Source organism: Protopterus annectens, chromosome 9.part0 (assembly GCF_019279795.1).
Source record: "Protopterus annectens isolate FY-2018-M chromosome 9.part0, PAN1.0, whole genome shotgun sequence".
In the NCBI taxonomy this organism is placed as follows: domain Eukaryota; kingdom Metazoa; phylum Chordata; order Ceratodontiformes; family Protopteridae; genus Protopterus; species Protopterus annectens.
In genome coordinates this window covers 816,751,401-816,770,200 of record NC_056743.1, presented here as the reverse complement: position 1 = coordinate 816,770,200, position 18,800 = coordinate 816,751,401, and the positions used below count along the sequence as shown (strand labels likewise).

At 37.1% G+C, this 18,800-nt stretch overlaps 1 protein-coding gene across 3 annotated transcripts in view; it reads left to right on the top strand.

Annotated features, from left to right (window-relative positions):
- Nucleotides 1-2,169: 2,169 nt before the first annotated feature.
- DIP2B (disco interacting protein 2 homolog B) overlaps nt 2,170-18,800 on the top strand; it is a 2,678,679-nt gene continuing 2,662,048 nt past the window's right edge. For 2 of the 3 annotated variants that reach the window (XM_044083475.1, XM_044083472.1), the window contains exon 1: nt 2,170-2,389. In XM_044083475.1, the coding sequence (XP_043939410.1) occupies nt 2,305-2,389 (85 nt within the window). In that variant the 5' untranslated portion in view covers nt 2,170-2,304. The remainder of the gene's footprint in view (nt 2,390-18,800) is intronic. The other variant, XM_044083474.1, reaches the window with a different exon arrangement.

Here is an 18,800-nt window from a genome sequence, read left to right as displayed (position 1 = left end):
CTGAGACAGATATCTTGCAAATATTTAGATTAACCACATTACCCTTCCAATATATTGTGGAAGATTAAAGCCACTGGAATCATCTGGCTTCATAGCAATAATGCAGTTTACCTAAGGTAGATTCTTCAAAGCAAATCCCTTCTCTTATTGCTAGTGTCCCTAGTAACGTATATTATCATCACCCCTTTTCCATTATGCTAGGTTTAGGTTCCAGAGGAGACAGGAAAATTAATGGGTAGAACAAGTATCTGGGCTTGATGTTGGGGGTCAGGTAGAACAGGGGCAAAAAAATATAATTAAAAAAAAATCTGAAAAACGTTGAGTATTAGGTTTAGTGGAATGACTGTGGGCATCAGATGTCTAGAGATGAATTCTGCTCTTTTAGATCCTCTGCACCTAGAATAGTAAACAGAGTTCAGCTGAAAACAATGTCGTCTGTGTACCATGAGTGAGCTGAAGGGCTGGAAGCTGGCAAAATCTGTGATCACTTTCTTCCCTTAAATGGGTAACCTTTTTTAGAACCAGTGACAAAATTGTCAATACACATTCTATTGTATTAATGGAAGTGACTATTAGATATTTTAGCAAACAGTGTGCACACAGACCTCACAGACAGTTACTCTTTATTTTCAGGTACCTCTTGATTGAATCTTGAACATGTTTTTAGGTATTTTGGCAAGTAGGAAGTTTACATTCAAGTTTTATCCATTATGAAGTATACACTTATTTTTTTTTCTTACATGATCATCTTCCTAATTGTTTTCAGTGTTAAAGTAATTAACCAATGTAGAAATTAGGTAGGTGGATGAGAACACAGGCTCTTAGAAATTAAACACACACACACCTCTCACTGCATGAAATCTGGGATAAGCCCAACAAAATGGCGGGTGGGCAAAGGAACAAAAACAGGGGCATATTTTAAATATTGCTCTTATAAACTTAGAAAGTTGCTAGAGAAACAGGGTTTGTTTAACATATATTGTCTGAAGGATATGAAGTCTAAAACTGAAATGTATGCCATCAGAACCACCCTTTGATCAGCTGGTGACCTAGGCAAAATGGCTCCACAGTGTCCTCCCTCACCACCCGGGTGTCCCCATCCAGGTCTACCTATAACATCCAGATTACTTTTTTTCCTCACAGTTTGTCTTATTCTTAGGTTTTTCCTCTATTTATTCAACACATTTTAAAGAAACAATTCCTTTACTACAAAAAGTAAACAAATAAATACTGTATCCTGCTAGAGTGGTGCCCTAGGCAGCCACCTAGTTGGCCTATGCCTAAGACTGGCTATGTATTGCCATTATTTAGTAACTTCAGTCCTCAGACTATCCAAGTAATTTTCCAGAAAACCACAAATTTTATGAGGAACAGGCCAAAAGTATGAGCCACAAATCTTGATGTTTTGTGAAAATCTGGACAATTGAGAGGTATTTAACTCTGTCACACACACAAACGTGTGCGTATGTTGTGTTTAATATGTAGATGCATAACCTCCAATCACTGTCTGAGTGGACTTTGAATGATATCTACATACCGGAATTATTTATTTTTGTCTTGATATCCCATTTTCCTCCCACCTCCCCAGAACGTACTGATTTATTGGTACTTTAAACTGTCAATGTGTATTATATTTACACGTTATACATATACAGAGAGAGAGAGAGAGAGAGTAAGAGAGAGCCATACATAGAAGTCGAAATACTAAGAATGTGTTAAGTTTAAACTTGTTTGCATTTAATATTTAAGGTGCTTTAAGTACTTTGATTTTAAAACGTTTAATTGAGCGTGGGTGTTTTTGCACTTATACCTCTCCAATGTCCAGATTTTTGCCTCTCATTTTTGGTCTGTTTCTCATAACATTTGTTGTTTTCTGGGAACTCACTATGGCTTGAAGTCACTAAATAATGACATACATTTGAGTCTCAGACTCATATCCTTCACAAAAATGCATGCATAATGACATACATTTGAGTCTCAGACTCATATCCTTCACAAAAATGCATGCTAACAAACCCTGTTAGGGCTGTTACTGGATGACAAAATACAAGTACTGTTTTTTTCAAATCACAAGAAATGTTTTGAGATGTGATTGATTTTCCAATTTGCATTCCTTCACATGGTCCGCAGGTGGCGCCAGTTCACGGCAGTCTATCCATTTCTGAGACCGTTTGCACCTTCAATCATGTGATTTTAACTGAATTTCACTATGGCGGAGGCAGACTGACTAGATGGTTGTTGAAGCGGAGGGTGAGTCGTGAGCATTGGATTGTATTTAAATCGTTAAAAGAGGTTTACATCAAGATGGCAGAAAGAGGTTTGGATGTCTCGGTCCTCCCCAAGGAAGTCAGGGATTTGCTAGCGGAACTGGAGCTGGAACTTTCAGAAGGTAAGGGAGGCCAGTGATAGCAAGGGAGAAAGACATCCTGGATTGTGTTATCTGCATATCTATCCTGATCGACTCCAAACCGTCCCGGGTTTCTCCTCTTAAGCTCTGTCCTGTCACAGTGCCCCAGACTTTTGTTCGATGAGTAAATGTGACAAGAGTATGGTATTACAGGGCTTCTGAAATTGTGGGAAATCTGAGCGATTTGCTTAGGACTTTGTTTGTCCATTTAGTGAGAAATAATGTAATGGGTATGGGAATATTGGAAAACGTATGAAACCAGTGAGAAATGTAGATTATTCTGCATTTCTGACAAGGATAATTTTATATGTTGACATTAAAAATGTTTGTGAATGTAAACTGTGTTACCACTGGATCATATAACATTTTTCTTTTTTTTTTTCTTTTAAAGGATGTATATTTGTTTAGGGGATGGTAGAGAGGACACTGGATGCACTTGTCAGCACACTGTTTTAGTTCAGTTTTATGTTACAAATCCTACCTTTTTCACTGAATATTTAAATGACAGGAATATAGAGTAATTAAAAAAATGCCTTCCAATACTTAACTAGTGAAATAAAGTACCAGTGTACGTTTTGGGGAGAGGGTAGGCTGCTATTGTTACAGTACCATACTTTTACAGGAAGTGACCATTATATTCATTCTATGCCTCCACCCCTGGCTCTTGTCTTTGAAAGCTGCTGCTGCTGAATGAGGCTTTTACTTTGACACACACACACACTATATGTATTTTTGACAGAACACTGATAATTCTGAACATGTAGATTTTAGTTTAAGTGGTGGTTCTTAAGATTTTATGTAAATCAGTATTAATTTGTTGAAATATCTTTGGGAAAATATGCATTTTTTTTTGTAACAATTTCAGGTAAAGTAGACATAATCCACAACAGACATTGTATTAGTTATGACTGTCTCTTTCTATAGCCGGCTATTTCTTTCTCTGTTTTGTTTTAGTGAGAAGGTTTCATCTTTGAAAATGTGGTAATGTTATCTTAGATTTCATTTTAGCCACACATTGGAAGATAATAGTCTGCATTCTTATTCATGAATTGAGCATAAATTTTTGGGGGATTCTTTGCAGGGAATCACTTTAAACTGTCTAGAGCAGTATATTAAAAGCTGCCATGAAATGGATAGTGAGAACTTGAGCAGTTGATTGGCTGAGACTGGCACTTGAGGCAATGCTGATAGCTCAGCAAATTACCTTGTTTCAGAGCTGTGCTGCTGTATAATATTAGCTTGCTTTTTTGCATTGTTCTGGAGATATGGTACTGTATAACATGTATTTCCTTTTTAACCTGCCATATGCTACTTCAGCTGTACTTCCTATGTTTGGGCCTTTGGTTTGACATACTACTGGAGCTCTTTGTAATGTCACTAGTGGATGTAAATTCATCCAAAGTTCACGGTGAAAAAAAATCCCTAAAAATTCCTCCCTCAAAAAGAAATGTTGTTTTCATAACATTATTTAAAGCTAGGAACAATTTTCTCATAAATGACCATTTCTGATTCTTGCATCGGAAGTCTCGTTCATATTAAAAAGCAGGGATTTTTTTATTCTCTTCAGTAAGAATTATATCTTTTTTCAAACAGACTTGCTCAAGTCCTAATTTTCATAGCTTAGAGCACCCTGCAAGCATTATTGTGATTTACTTTCCATGGTAAATCTGTTAATGGTATAATGCATCTTAGTTTCAAGAAGAGTCCCAGTCTGGTGTTGTATGGCCTGCAAGTTCCATCCAGAGGCTTTTTCTGTGTTTAAAATCTACTGGTCGAAACACTGATAGCATCCTCATGAGTAAGTACCCCAAATGTGTTATTGTGTAACTCTGCATCTCCTGACTTGTTCTCTATCTGCTTTTCTATGATAGTGTCAGTGTTTCCTGCCTTCATAAAAGAACAGCAAAGCCATGCATCTTGCTTAAACTTTGTATTTTCTTTTGTTGGATACTGAAAATAGTGACTAAATGGAGGGACTATTTTCACTACTAAGGGGCACAGATTAAGTGTTTATGCTCTTTTTACCCTCCATATTAGTTTGTATATTTTTATTTGGTTTTAAGAAGTAATGATGATGATGATGATGGTGGTGGCAGCTGCTAATTAATATGGCTGATTTATGAACTCAGGTTTTTGGCATTGGAGACAGTCAGTCATTCTGCTGTTTTTATATTTGGCATACCTTAACCATATTTATCAAATAAAACATCTTTATTAAATTATCACATATGATATAGGCAATCTTACATTTGTAGAAATGAAAAACAAACAAAATAACACCACTTTAATTGCAAACATTATACGTCACAGACACCATTGAAACAACTGTAGTTGTAACATTATACATCACTTATCTATCCGGTGATTGTCAGTTAAACATTATATGGCTCATTCAAATCCTGCTCATTCCTTCTCTGCGTATATTATAGGTTCATAGGTTGGTACTAGGCTCTAGGCTCTCTGCCCTAGGGCCTATACAAGCCTAGCAGTAACAATTCCCTGGCTATTTCTTCCCACACTATTTACTTCCCTGGACCCCTGTCTAGCAGGGCGACTGACGTGATCCCCGGGGTGAATTTCCTTTCTCCCATTCAATCATCAAGGTTCCTTTTGAAGAGGCGCTCTACTTGACATGTATGGTCAATCTATTCCATAGTCTGGGGAGTCTCTGGGTCAGGAACCTATCCCTCCAGCACGTTTTGTTTATTGTGATGACAAGGTTTAGATCCCTGGAGCATGTGGCTCTGAGGGATTGGGATTTCTTTAAGTGTAGCATGTCCAACAACTCTGGGTTTGACATGGCCTTGTATGTCAAGCAGAGATCACCTCAGTTGTTCCCACAGTTTCCATTTTTTCCTATGTAGTTTGCTCCTTCCCTTTTTCTAAAGATCCCAATTCCAGTTGTTTTATCTCTGTAGCTATATTTACTACTTCTAGTAAAGCTTTGATTTCCATTTTCTAGTTATTGATTTTTTGGCAGCCACCATAATTAGACTCTGCAAGGCTTTACTATGTCTAAGCAATTCCGATTTTTTAGCATAGCTTAAAAAAATCATCTCCCCAGTCATTCCAGTCTGCTCACCCAGCATCTCAGACAGAGTGGTCTTCAGGGAGTCCTTAAAGTCTGCCAGCTCATTACATTCCCAGAAAACAAGTTCCCACCCACCACTTTCTTGCCCGTCACTTCTCCAACATTTGCTATCCACCTGAGGAAAAATTATTTTGAAGTCTACTTGGGTATAACAATATCTATGTAAACGCATCCAGGCAAAGATTTTAATTATTCTAGACTTTGTTGCATATTTGGGAGATGCATGTATATCACCATCGTCTCTTTGTGAATTGGTTATCCAATCTCTCTTCTCAATCCTTTCTAAGCTGCTCTGAGTCTTATAATTATCATGCAGTATTTTATATGCTTTACTAATTATTCCTTTTTTTAACGGCAGCTTCTGTTCTAGATTCTATTAAAAACTCTACCAGTGCTGGTCTTTAATTTAGGAGCCCCTTATTTCTTTCTCTTTGCCTATACTCTGATATCAATCCTTGACAGGGAAAGCAGTCTCTGTCCTGCAGTGCAAGTATATTCTTGGCCTCTTCCCATTCTATTACATTCTCTTTCTAGATATTTTCTCCCAATACCTTGGTTCCTTTGCCATTTTTCTCCAATAAATTCCAGCCCTCTTTTGCCTATTATTTGTATCCCTAACCACAGTCATCCCTATTGGCAAAATCTCTTTTCTTCATACCCGTGTTGGTTTAGTTCTTAGGCTACTCCCTGCTATTTTATGAATATAATACTCTGTATGGTGGTTGTTGTTCTCCTTAAGAGTCTGCATCCAGAATCCCAGTCTCTCCTTTTTTCTTGAGCTTCCTTCCTGTATCACCATCATTCCTTTCGGCTTTGAATTACAGTTTTCTGCTTGTGGTATGTGTAAGAGCCTAAACTCTGTTGCTCTAAAATAGCCCCTCAGATTGGGTAATTCTAGTCCGCCTTGTTCTGTTGGAAGAATCAGGTTATCCCCCTTGACCGTTGCTGTCTTCCCTTCCCAGATAAACGTACCTTAACCATTACGTTAAATGTTTGCTTCTAAATTTCTTTTTGTGTTTATCAATTGACTGTGGGCTATCATTGCTTATGGAAGTTTTAGGTCAACATGTTTTAAGAAAAAGTGCAAGAGAATTTTTTTTTAATTATTTTATTTTGTTAGAATTTGTTTACAGGGGTGTAGAGCACATAACCTCTGTGGACCAGTTTCAGTCTTGGCCCAGAGGGACAAAATAAAGACAACAGTGTAAAGGAATATTACCAGTTTTTATAATACATGTATGTAGCCTAACTAAGGAATTATGTAAAATAGTACAGCTACATATTTTTCTATATGAAAATACAAAATAATTGAGGACAAAGCAGTACGTCTCCTATTGTAACATGTACACCAGTAAAAGGACATTGTAATTATGTGAGGTAATATGTATTATGCAGTGATGAAGTACGTATAGTGTTGTATGTCTTGGAAGTAGGCATTTACATTTTTATTGGTTCTTTAGGTATGATTTTAACTGGATTTGAAATGATGGAAAATAAGTTATGCCTTTGAGATGTGAGGGAATGTTTTTGGTAAATTTGAGCTTGGTTGATGGTGTTTTGAGCAGAGGCCTATTGTATTTCTGGTTTCCTTAAGCTAAGATGGTATCTTAAATGAAGGTCCATCCATATTAAGAAAATTTGCTGTAAGCCATACCAGTATAGTGTATTTGGGCTGTTTTGATTGTTGTATTTATAAATCCATATGTAGATGTTTAGTACTGTAGCGACATTCTGGTAACCATACTTCCTGCTGACAGCATGTTTTTCACAAGTTTTGCGATTATATTTATATTTATATATATATATATATATATATATATATATATATATATATATATATATATACACACACACACACACACCCACACAAAAAAAAACCACACAGTGGCATTATATGTCCCTGAAATGGTGCAGTCATAGTTCTCGAGTGCTTTTCACTTCATCAGCTGAAATGCTCATTCTCTCTTTGTATGTGAGTGGTGCAAGTTAAGAGTTGTTTTATGGGTATTAAAAAGAAGTGAAAAGAAGTATTTTTTTTTCCAGTTTTAGCAACATTACTTGTTTACATGTCTTTTAAACTTCTAGTTCCTGTTGCATTTGGTGTCCTTTTTTCTCTGTTTTGATGTTTGTTTGTACACCATCTAGCTTTTGTGTTGCATAACATTTTCTGATGATTCCACATATCCAGTACTGTGAAAATGCTGATGCATGTGCACATGGTGCAGTTTTCTTGCACATCATGCTTCCCCTGAACAAGATCCATGATGTCAAAAAGAAACAGGTGGCATATTTCTTCACACTGTCGATATCTGTGTGTCAGCTTCCTGCACCACAGATGTCCCATTAATGTTGGTGTGGAACCATTGACATTTTTGTACAGAGCTCTGTTTTTGTAAGGTAGCCTCTAAGCCTGAACTGGGTATTGCCTGTTTTTGCAGAGGAAGTAGAACTTTGCATAAGTTCATTGTGCATGCAGTTAATGCTCTAGTGGTTTGTACAGATACAAACTGTTTCATTGTGTAACGCTCTTAAAAAGGTTGTTCATAGTCAGATGACTAAATCTCTTAAAAGTAGAGATTTCACACACCTGTCCCGTCTCTCTCCTTAGTGCACCCATACTTTATGTACATCATTACTGTTAGATACAGTATAAGATAACAATGTACTGTCTGTAACCAGCAAAAACACACATCTGCTCTTCGTAAATCACCAATTTTTTTTCCTATCATCATTGTGTTTTTTATGTTTTACCCTTTCTCCTGCTGTGAAATGGTTTAAGTTGTTGAATGAGGCTAAGAGACTACTTGTCTGGCAGAACTCAAATAAATTAAGTAACTGTATAAATTATTCCCATGATCTCTCTGTCCTGCTGAATACCTTTATTGGTTCTCTTTCTTACTGTCTCTCACAGGAATCTTAGCTATATTTTCTTAAGCATTTGCTTTTGCCTTAAAGCTGTTTCTAGATCATACTTATCTGATGCCCCAGGTCTGATGATTAAAACCAACCGATACATGGTTCTGTATCATGGCAGAATAATGCATGCAGAGCATGACTCACTGATTCATCCTACCCGCTGAAGTTTTTATTTTTTACTTCTGTTTTCTTATGAACTCTTGTCTAGAAAAGCTGTTGCATTTAGACTTTTCTTTTTCAGATTTCTAGTTTAAAATTGCTGTGCCATAACTGGAATGTGCTAGCCCTATTTAACATTTTATTGCTTTAAAGATCTTTTTTTCTCTCTCTCTCTCTCTCACGCTCACGCTGTGTTGTTACTGTCTTGTCTCATTTTCCAGTTATATTGCAATATTAATTGTTTCTAAATTTAGTGATATCAGGATTGCTCAGAAGTTGACAGTACAAGTCCACCACAAGAGTGTTTACCCACTTAAGTGACACGGGGCATGGACATTTAATTTGAAGTAGTAGTAACCGAATCCTGCATCCATTCTCTTGATGATGTGCAAAATCTTTGTGGCCTGAGGCATATTCTTTATTTTTATTTTTTAATTGAAGGGCTTTACTGATTTGAGGTTGTCTTTGCTGAAAGAAAGTGAAATGCTAGTTGATATACTAGTCATATTTTGCCCTGTGATAAATGTGCTTTTATTTGAGTCCGTGAGCTCAGAATGTTGGGCATAAAATTATTATACTACCAAACAAATTAATGAGCATGAAAGGAAATTCTGATCTTTTAGCTAAACAGGAGCCTTATTAGGGTCATGGATATCTTAACTAGTCTTGCCATATTGTATTTATGAAAGTGAAGAGGAATGCTCAGGATGTGAACTTTTTCTCTTTTTACAACATGTTTTTTTCCACTGGTATTGGAAAGTAGCCCACAGCTGAATATATATATATATATATATATATATATACATGGGTCTACTTCATATGATCGACAGTTCATATGACTGACATTCATTTGGTCGACAGTTCATTTGACTGACAAACTATATGGGCTTGGGGGCTTCCTCCAACCCCAATGTGGCCACACCCCCCCCACCTATATATAACAACTATACGTCGCAACAACAACAGGGGGGGGGGCAAATCAGGGTTTTGCCTTTTGCCTACTTTTTTTTTTGTCAGTCAAATGAACTGTCAAATGAATGTCAGTCATATGAATGAACTGTCATCTCTCAGATAGACATACATATATATATATATATATATATATATATATATATATATATATATATATATATATTTTTTTTTTTTTTAACCATGAGATTTAAAATTAGGCTTTTCTGTAACAAAGGCTGGCTTGCATCTATGTCATTTTCCTAGAAGTTATATAGTGGTATGGTTATTCTTTTATCATTTATCTTTCATCTTTGATTGTCTTGAGTGGTTTGTAATTTTTTTCTATGATTTACAGCACTGGTTATAATAGTAATTGTTTCACATTTTAAATGACGTCATGGAATGCATTACCATTCAATAGTCTTTCAGCAGGAGTAGGCCATTTTCCTGAGTCACAGTTGAATCAAAGCACAAATTTTACTGGAAGTGGTTTGTTTTGGAGGCTCTAATAAACTACTAGACATTTCTGAAGTACTGTGCTAACAGATGCTGATGGTCAAAATACAGACTGGTTGTGGAATGAACCCGTATATCGGATGGGTCTGTCGATCCACAGCACCTTATCATAATTCCACAGTTCCCTTTGAGAACTGCAGCATTTAAATGTTTCATTAGCCGGTGAGGTATGGAAAGGTGAATTAACAGACTCCACTCCCTTAGCAACTAATCTGCTTGCCTGTGAAGTTTCTGTCTGCTGAGCACGCAGATACATTTTCATGAGTTTGTTTTTAGTTACTTGTGTTCAGTAATTTCTTTTTAAAGAAATTGTCCTTTGCCTGTTTAAAAGTAGATTTTCAGAAGTAATACATAGTCAAGAGCTATGTGTCTTTTGGGTTAGTTTTAAGAAAGTGAATCAAACCAGTCCCTTAGAATGTCTTTATTCTTTTGTTAAAGTAATTTGCTTTAATTTATTTTGGAAATGCTGTTTTAATGCCAGCTGTTGCATGAAAAGTTGCAGATAGTCTGCAGTTTCCCAGGTGAAGTGCAGTCTCTCCAGCTGTTTTAAAAATGGTTAGATTGACTTTAAATTTTATTTATGAAGTATAGTCCGCAGTTTGTTTTAGCTGCTAACATGTCTACTAGAGGGTTTATTTTTAATATCAGTTGTGTTATATCTTTTTTGTAGGAAAGGGCATTTGTCTTTTCTGCTACCCTGTGTTGAAGTAAATCAGATTTCAGTTTCCTTTGAACTGTAAAAAGGTACTTTTAACCCATTGATACCTTGAAATGCTAATTCGTAATTAGTGGTGATGACTTGTAGTACACCAGTCAAGTAAACATAACTGTATTTGATTCAACTATTTTACGCTACTATTTCCAACCCACTTGTCCCACTTTCACATTTTGTTGATTTATTATGTCACGCAGTTTTGCCTAATTGTAAGAGACTGTTAAACTATTGGAATGAAATTCTTGTGGTCTTTAGGATCTCATTCCTGGAGCAGGGTACTCTACAGCTAAGGCGGTTTCTGGCTAGTGGAAAATGTACCGTGCTATTACAAGAAACCAAAATAGAGTGGTTTACCATCTGGGGGAAAACCCGTAGAAAACTAAGACCTGGGATTAACAAGAAGGAAAAAGGTTTAATAGCTATATACCAATACAAAGTATATTAAAACAAATTCTCTTAAATGTCCAGTTGTGTTTGAGACAGTAGTGGTGTGATGTGCATTTATTTCCTTCCTGTATGCACCCTTCTGTGTTAGAAAGGGCCATCCCACAGTGGAAGTACGTTGATTCAGTTGGTACTACTCATATTCCGTATGCTAACAGTATTTGTAATGTTTCATTATAACACTGTGTCATGTATGGTTTGTGATCGTCACACTATTTTTTTCCAAAGTTGTCATCTTTTGGGTAAAAACTTCGGACTGAATTCTAGTTTAAGTAACCTGTTTCTGATGAAGTTATTGTGTCAGTGGTATGTGTGGTTTGAAACGATTCTGTTGTTCTTTTTTAGTCTTCTGCACTACTACCATCCCCACATACCTGAATCTCTTCCAGGGAGGTCATTCATCTGCCCAAGTTAAACCATAGGTGTCACTACTAGTCCTACAGTAATTCTGAAGTACACAGACGCTTCAAATTGCTGTATTTAAAATGTTCAGATTTGTACTATTGGCGGACTCTCCTTTGTATAAGTGCAACTTACTGTCTACTATTTGCATGCAGAGACACCATCCTTGTAGGTTAGTTTTCTGCAAAATAATAAGCATAGGATACTACTACCTTTTAGAGATCAAACTTGCTCACTCAATAGTAGCAAAGTAATAACAATCCTAGCCTGGTCCTGATTCAAGTCAGTGGTGGATGAAAAGAGCTTTCTCCAGGCTAGGACCTGCCATCTGGAACCATTTCTCCAAAAAAGTAAAAAAAAAAAACATCTCCAAACCTTAGAGAACTTTAAATGTGTAGTACAAGAACACTGCTCAAAGAAACTATGTACATGTTATCGAAAAAAATGGTCGCTGGTACAAAACATTTGGTTTGTGTCTTAACATCTATATGCTAAAGACAGTTCCACAGAAGTGGACACAGTTACAATTTGTATATTTTGTTTGTAATCCTTGTTAGTTTCACTGTGTTTTGCTTGCTTGTTGTATTTACTTTAAGAACATGCATATACCTTTTACTCTCCGAACCTGAATTGTGTCTGTAAAGGGTCTACAGACCAGGCCATTTACCCTGTAATTTAAACAAATGTTCTTTGTAAGTTTTTGTATTTCATTTATTTCACATACACCTTTTTACCTGTCATGGTTCTGTACTGAGGAACAAGCTTCCCTCTTCTGTAGCTTGCCATCACTTCTGGTGTTGCATAGAACTCCTCTTTCTTTTTGTCTCTTTAATGCTTTCCTCTGCCATGCTGATTCCTTTTTGTGCATGTCTGTTTTTCAGTGTTCTTTGCTACAGAATGCTAACACAGGCTGTGCAGCAATGTCTTTCGTCTTTTCCTGGCTAGGGTTGCCGCAGCGGATCACTGGTCCGCAGATTGATTGGTAGTGATGTTTTTACGGTGTTGAGTTGCCAGCCTGGCTCCCAACCTTCACAGAAGGCACAGCTTGAAATGAAAATGTTGTATCCTGACTACAGCTGTGTCTGAAATGCATCTAGTAAGTGTGTGTGTAGTTTTTGTTTTACTCTGTGCTTTATGGACAGGATATTTCCTTTGCATCCTGAAATATAATGGTTGTGCATGTATGTACAACATACAAACATCTCCTAACTAAGGAAACACATTCTCCCTTCAACCAGTCCCAACTGAAATAATAAAATACAACTATTAAAAAAACTAAAACCCTCCACATTGGCCGCAGATAACCTTCCCCTTGACTTTCTCAAAATCGCTGCCAACAGTATTGTATTATCCTTATGTATGTACCCTGAGCTATCTCTGAATACCATGCCCCTATAGTTTAGAAGACATCATATGTTATTCCACTTCACAAAGGAGGTAATTCTACTGACATATCCAACTGTCGACCAATGGCTATCTTGTCCCCACTGTGCAAAAGTTCTAGAGAAATGCATACATGTACAATTAATAGATTACCTACAGAAGCATAATTTTCTTTCTAACCTGCAATATGGCTTCCGTCCCCACCACAACACCACCATCGCTGTACTATCTTTCACCAACACAGAAACAATAATCTTATTGGATCAACTGTCTTTCTTGATCTATCCAAGGTCTTCGATATGGTCTCCCATAGCAAACTAATTGAATATAAGCCCACCAACCGTTTCCTGGTTCCGTGACTGCCCTACTGGACATCAGCAAGCAGTACGATGGCAACAAAACCTCTCTCCTCTACTGCCACTTACCCTTGGTGTACCCCAAGGGTCCATACTAGGTCCCTTATTTTTCTCTGTCTTTACTAATAAGCCCCATACATCTGCACCACAAGCCACTGTGATTTGAGTAAGCAGATGATTCTACTTTGGTCTCCTCAGCTCCCACTATAGCAGACTTACAGTCACTTACACAAGAATCCTTTACTGCAGTAGAATCCTAGTTAAGTAATGCACAACTAATTTTGAATCCTAATAAAACTAAACTTATGTTTTTCCACCCACTCCCTTTTTAATATCACATCCATAAACCACACTAACATTTCATCTTTGTCACATTAAACTCCTGGGGTTCGTGATAGATTCTAACCTAAGATTCAACATCCATATCTCACAAACTATAAAGAAAGTTCACAAAATATAGGAATGGTATATAGAAATACAGTATCTTACAAATTCAACAAAAAACTACAGTAACTCAGACACACCTCATTGCAGCTCCCCTTTATGCCTCTCCTATTCTCACTAACCTCAGAAAAACAGACATGACGACAAAGTAGAGCCCTGCTATAACAAAATTTCTAAATTCTCCACAGACTCCCCTCTCAGGGCACATCCTGCACCGCACTTTAACAACTCAAATGGCTGGAACTCCCACATCTCTTACTCTACAGCCAGCTAACCATAGCCCATAAGATGCTGTATCAGCCACAAAAAACCCTACCATTGTTAACCCAATACATCCCTATGTAAACAGGATCCTCTGCTCTAATAAAAATAAAAACCTTACTAACCATATCCAAATCTAATAACACTGCTGGGTACTCCCTTTTCTCTAACATCATAGCCAAAACCTGGAACAAGCTGCATCATGTATTAACTTCCAATACCAATCTACCCCATTTTAAAAGAGGACTAAAAACTCACCCAACTTCTACATGGCTATGCTCCTGCAACAGTCCAGGATGATATCTTCGATCTCCACAACTCCGTTCCGTCTCTTACCTAGCAATAACACTGCCATTTCACTTCCATTCTTATATTAGTGTGTATTGTATTTTGATTACTAAGGATGTTTGTTTGTATATCGAACTACAGCCTGACATTTACACTACTGTTCTTTGCAACTTTCATCTGGTAATAATTGAAGCTTTTCATCTGATAATAAATAATCAAAGCTTTTCATCTGGTAATAACATCTCAGTTACCTGTGTCTGTATGTATATACCCCACTAGGTAAATATGTCGTACTATTGTGTGCTCAAAAAATATGATCTATATCCTGTATTAATAAGCTTGTACAACAATGTATATGTAAACTTGTACCGGTAATGCATTACTGTTGTTTATATTGTTTGATGTGGAGCTTTTCTCCCTGGGCCGCCTCTGAAAAATGACCTGTGTCCAGTAGGGCTTTCCCGGTAGACAAATGCAAGATAAATAACTGTGTGTATATACACACACATATATGGGTATAGTAACTCCACAATTTTTCTGCAGATTAAAGAGATTTGCTGACGATTGTTTACCTTACCTTTTGCATCATGGCATGCGGTGCAAAAACTGCCAAGCAGCACTTTGGACCACAAGGGAGGGTTTCCAATGGCAATTTGAAGAATAAATGCACTTTTATAAAGTTTCTTTTCTGTACACTGATGTCATTGAGGAAAACTATATAAACTTTAGCTTTGGTGGTGTCAGCATAATGTTGCGTCCATAGATTTTAATGGTGGTGGTGACGTGGTCCTAATAAAAACGTTTATGAAGATTTATATTAAACGGGTCAAATACATTAGTACAGTTAAATGGAAAAATGGATGGCTATGGCATTTGACTCATCAACTGCTGTGATGCATTTACTGACCTCAGAAAATAAGTCCTTTAAGTAAGTTTTAAAAAATCTATTAAAGAACCTAATATCTGCACCTGCTTTCAGAATCCGTTATGAGAAGGTGATAAAAGCTTGGATAGTGAAGTATCCTATAACATTATGACTGCTGGTAGGAGACATGGGATCAGGAAGAATTCTCAGATTTGCAGAAAAGATATTTTTTGTATCATTCACAAGTGAATGCATTTCAGGGGAAAAAGATGGTGATGTGCAAGAAGAATGAAGTACCTTTTTGAATCAAGATGACCGGTGTCTGAAAGAAACTGTAAGGATGTAATTTTTCTTGGGGGGAAGTGAAAGCTGCTTAGATTAGCCTTCTTCAGGAGACTTGCAAAGACATGAAGACATTTAAGTGTGTATGTGAAGGAGATGACGTGAATGCTTTTGTGATAAGTTATCTTGTGTAACTGTTTCAAATAACTTAAGCTAGTTACATACGCTGCGCCCAGCAGTAATTGTTTTTGCAATCAAAATGTATTCCTTTTGTTTCTGCATTTATTGGATTGTTCATTTTATTGTTTTTAAATTGGAACACATCCAGGCATTTTAGCCATTGTTCTAAAATGTGCTGAATACAAAATAATTATTTAGTGCTTCTCTTTATTTTCATTTATTTATTTACATTTGTTGACCGGGAGTGTCCGACTGGACGTAGGTCCATTTTCACCGGAGGCCCGGAGAGAAAAGCTCCACAGTAAAATAAACAGACAGTAGTTACATTGGATTACATAGCGATTAACAATTTCTCTTAATCCCTGTTGTTTGTCTTATTGTCTTTGTTTACTTAATCTGAAGCCAGCCGGTGGAATTAATGGATGTTTGAATATAGCTACACCAAATCCCAGCCTTGATAGAGTGAGGTGAGGTATTCCCCCTGGAGGTGAATAGGAGTTGTCAGAATACATTCAGATTTGCACTGGTCCTCCATTAAAATAACCCCCTGTTTTGTGATATTGAAATTCCAGTCTTCCAGCAAAGTCGTCATTTTGTGTATGACATAGTCGTCCAGGTGTGTCATCCAAGTGGTGTACCTGGAGCAATAGTCTACTGTTGATGTCAGTATATGGTCCATATGAGTCACATAGATGTGAAGGGGAGTGCGGAAATTGGTTAGAGTATTCTGGTAATTGCTGGAAGAGGGTGTGGAATATGCACCACTCACCACCAATAAGATAACCAAGGCAGAGGCTGCAGAGATGACTGACCTGATACTGGGTTGACAGGCTGAGTCTCTCAGAGCTAACCTGCTGTTGAGGGGGGTCACAGGCTCCAGGTGTTAACGTGTTGGTAAAGCTGTTATAAGTTTTAATTCGCTGGCAACTGAGGACATGGCTGTTGGGGAACACTAAGCGCTACAGAGTGAAGAGACCAGAGGCATCTAGCACTCACTGGTGGCTGTATTGTGAGGGTGTTTGGAAATTCAGGGTGCTGGTGGGAGAGGAGGAGAAACTGGGGGGGTGGCTTTGATCAAGAGACGTAGTGCAACAAACAATTCCTGTTCCTGCTTGGACAAACTAAAACAATGTTTAAAAAGGTCACACAGGAAAACCAGTCGGTTAAAAACACACAAAGAAAAATCTAGCAAACCTAGAATTTGTGTGATACCTTAAACCTCTTGAATCAGAGGCAACATGGGATTTATGTAAATTACCCTTTAAGGATATCAAGTGTTTCAGCTAAATGGCAATTCTGAATGTCCATGACTCTCTTCTTTTACTTTTAAGTGTTTTTATGGACAATTTCAGGCCAATAAAGCCAAACCCCTCTAGCTGTGGACATGCATGTTTCTGTCTTCTTATGACATCATCAGCACAGCATAAGAGGAACGTTTGACTTTTGGAAACACAGGGTAGTCATCCCCAACTGATATCCATATACCCAAGGGTGTATATATCCTATGTTGCCTCTGATTCAAGAGGTTTAAGGTATCACACAGTGGAAATTCTAGCTGTTCCTGCTGGGACAGGAAAAAAGTGGCTGGGATAGGTGCTACTTGCGTGTGGCATAAGGAGTGGGAGCGAGATGTTTAAAGTAGCAGCTATGTGGCAGTGGTATCCTGCCTGGTGCATAGTTGGCAGATTGTTTACTCTCTAAGATTTCTAGCACAGTCCATCAGATGTCTTGCCAGCTTTGGAGGGGCTCTTGAATCACTTAAGTCTCCAACAGTAGCATATATTTACAAAAACAGCTCTACCGAATAATAACTTTTCTTCACAGAGTAGTTCTCCTTCCATTTAATCCAAATCTAGGTGTATTACGTACATCAAAAGTGGTTAAATGTTGTCTTCAGGCATGAAGCAGCAATTTTTTTTTTGTAGTTCTTCTAGCAGATTTGTTTATGCAGTTTACTTGTATTTTAAGGTCATTGCATTTTCACATGTGTACCTCTCCATGCGTCCAACAAATACCAGAAGGAAATAATATAGGTATGTCATCAGTTTTAGCTGCAGGGTTAGTAAATAATTCTTAAACCAAGGCAAGTCTTTTTATGGGCATCTTGTCAGTCACCTTTAACTAAATTCACACCACAGCCTGACGATGTGATTTTGTTCTGAGTCTGAACAAAACTGCTAAATAAATTAGTTATTCCATCAGTCATAATGTTCATGTATAATGTGTCTTGGACTGCTTTTGAAGTCGCTGGCTATTAGGTTAAAAATAATCAATGGTTATCATTGCAAAAGGCAAACTGATGTTTTGGTCATAAATGGTAAACAAGGTCATAACAATCTCTCAGAAGATCCCATTTAGACATACTGCACCAGTAAATAATCTGTCCATAGTTTCTCTCCCTGTACAGGTTTTATCCGAAAGGTGAAAACTTTTAATTTTTTAATCACTTAAAGTCAATGTAATGCAGATAGTCTGAAATGTAAAATACCACTTAAGTTCAGAGTACACCCCTGTGCTTTTCCAGTGTTAAAGTAATAGTGTAAGATTGCTTGAGGAGGAACAGTTCCAGAAAGTTTGCATAAAATTCAAATTTAAGAATTATTTACAAAACCGCTACACATTCTACCATACTTAAACATTTTTGGGAACTGGGCACTCATGTAGTGCATTTTAGGAATTATAGGCAGTCTCTTTAAGGGTATATTGCTTACCTTTTAAGCATAAAAGTGAAAGAAGTAGGCTGGAAGAAGTGTAAAGTTAAGATCCCCCATAATATCCCTGTGTGCCCAGTGAAAGTTTTGTGTAGTAAGCTTATGTGCATAAAAAGGATTAAAAAAAATTAATAAATCACAGCCAACATGAAAAAGAAACATGTTGGAAATAGTGAGGAAGAAATGTAAAAGTAACTTTGGTATAGGATATTTGTAGGAGTAAATTTCCTGTTTTTTAAAGACAGATCTGTTAGGATGCAAGTGTTTATATCCTTAAGTTTCTGCCACACCATTTTGTGATTGTATGCCTCCTGTACAATTGTAAACTTTGTTTTGTGGACTCCATACTGACTTGGTTTCTACTGTCTAAATGTGGTCTTTTATTAACTATAGCCCACCAGGCACAGCTTTCCTTTTTTAGGTGTTATT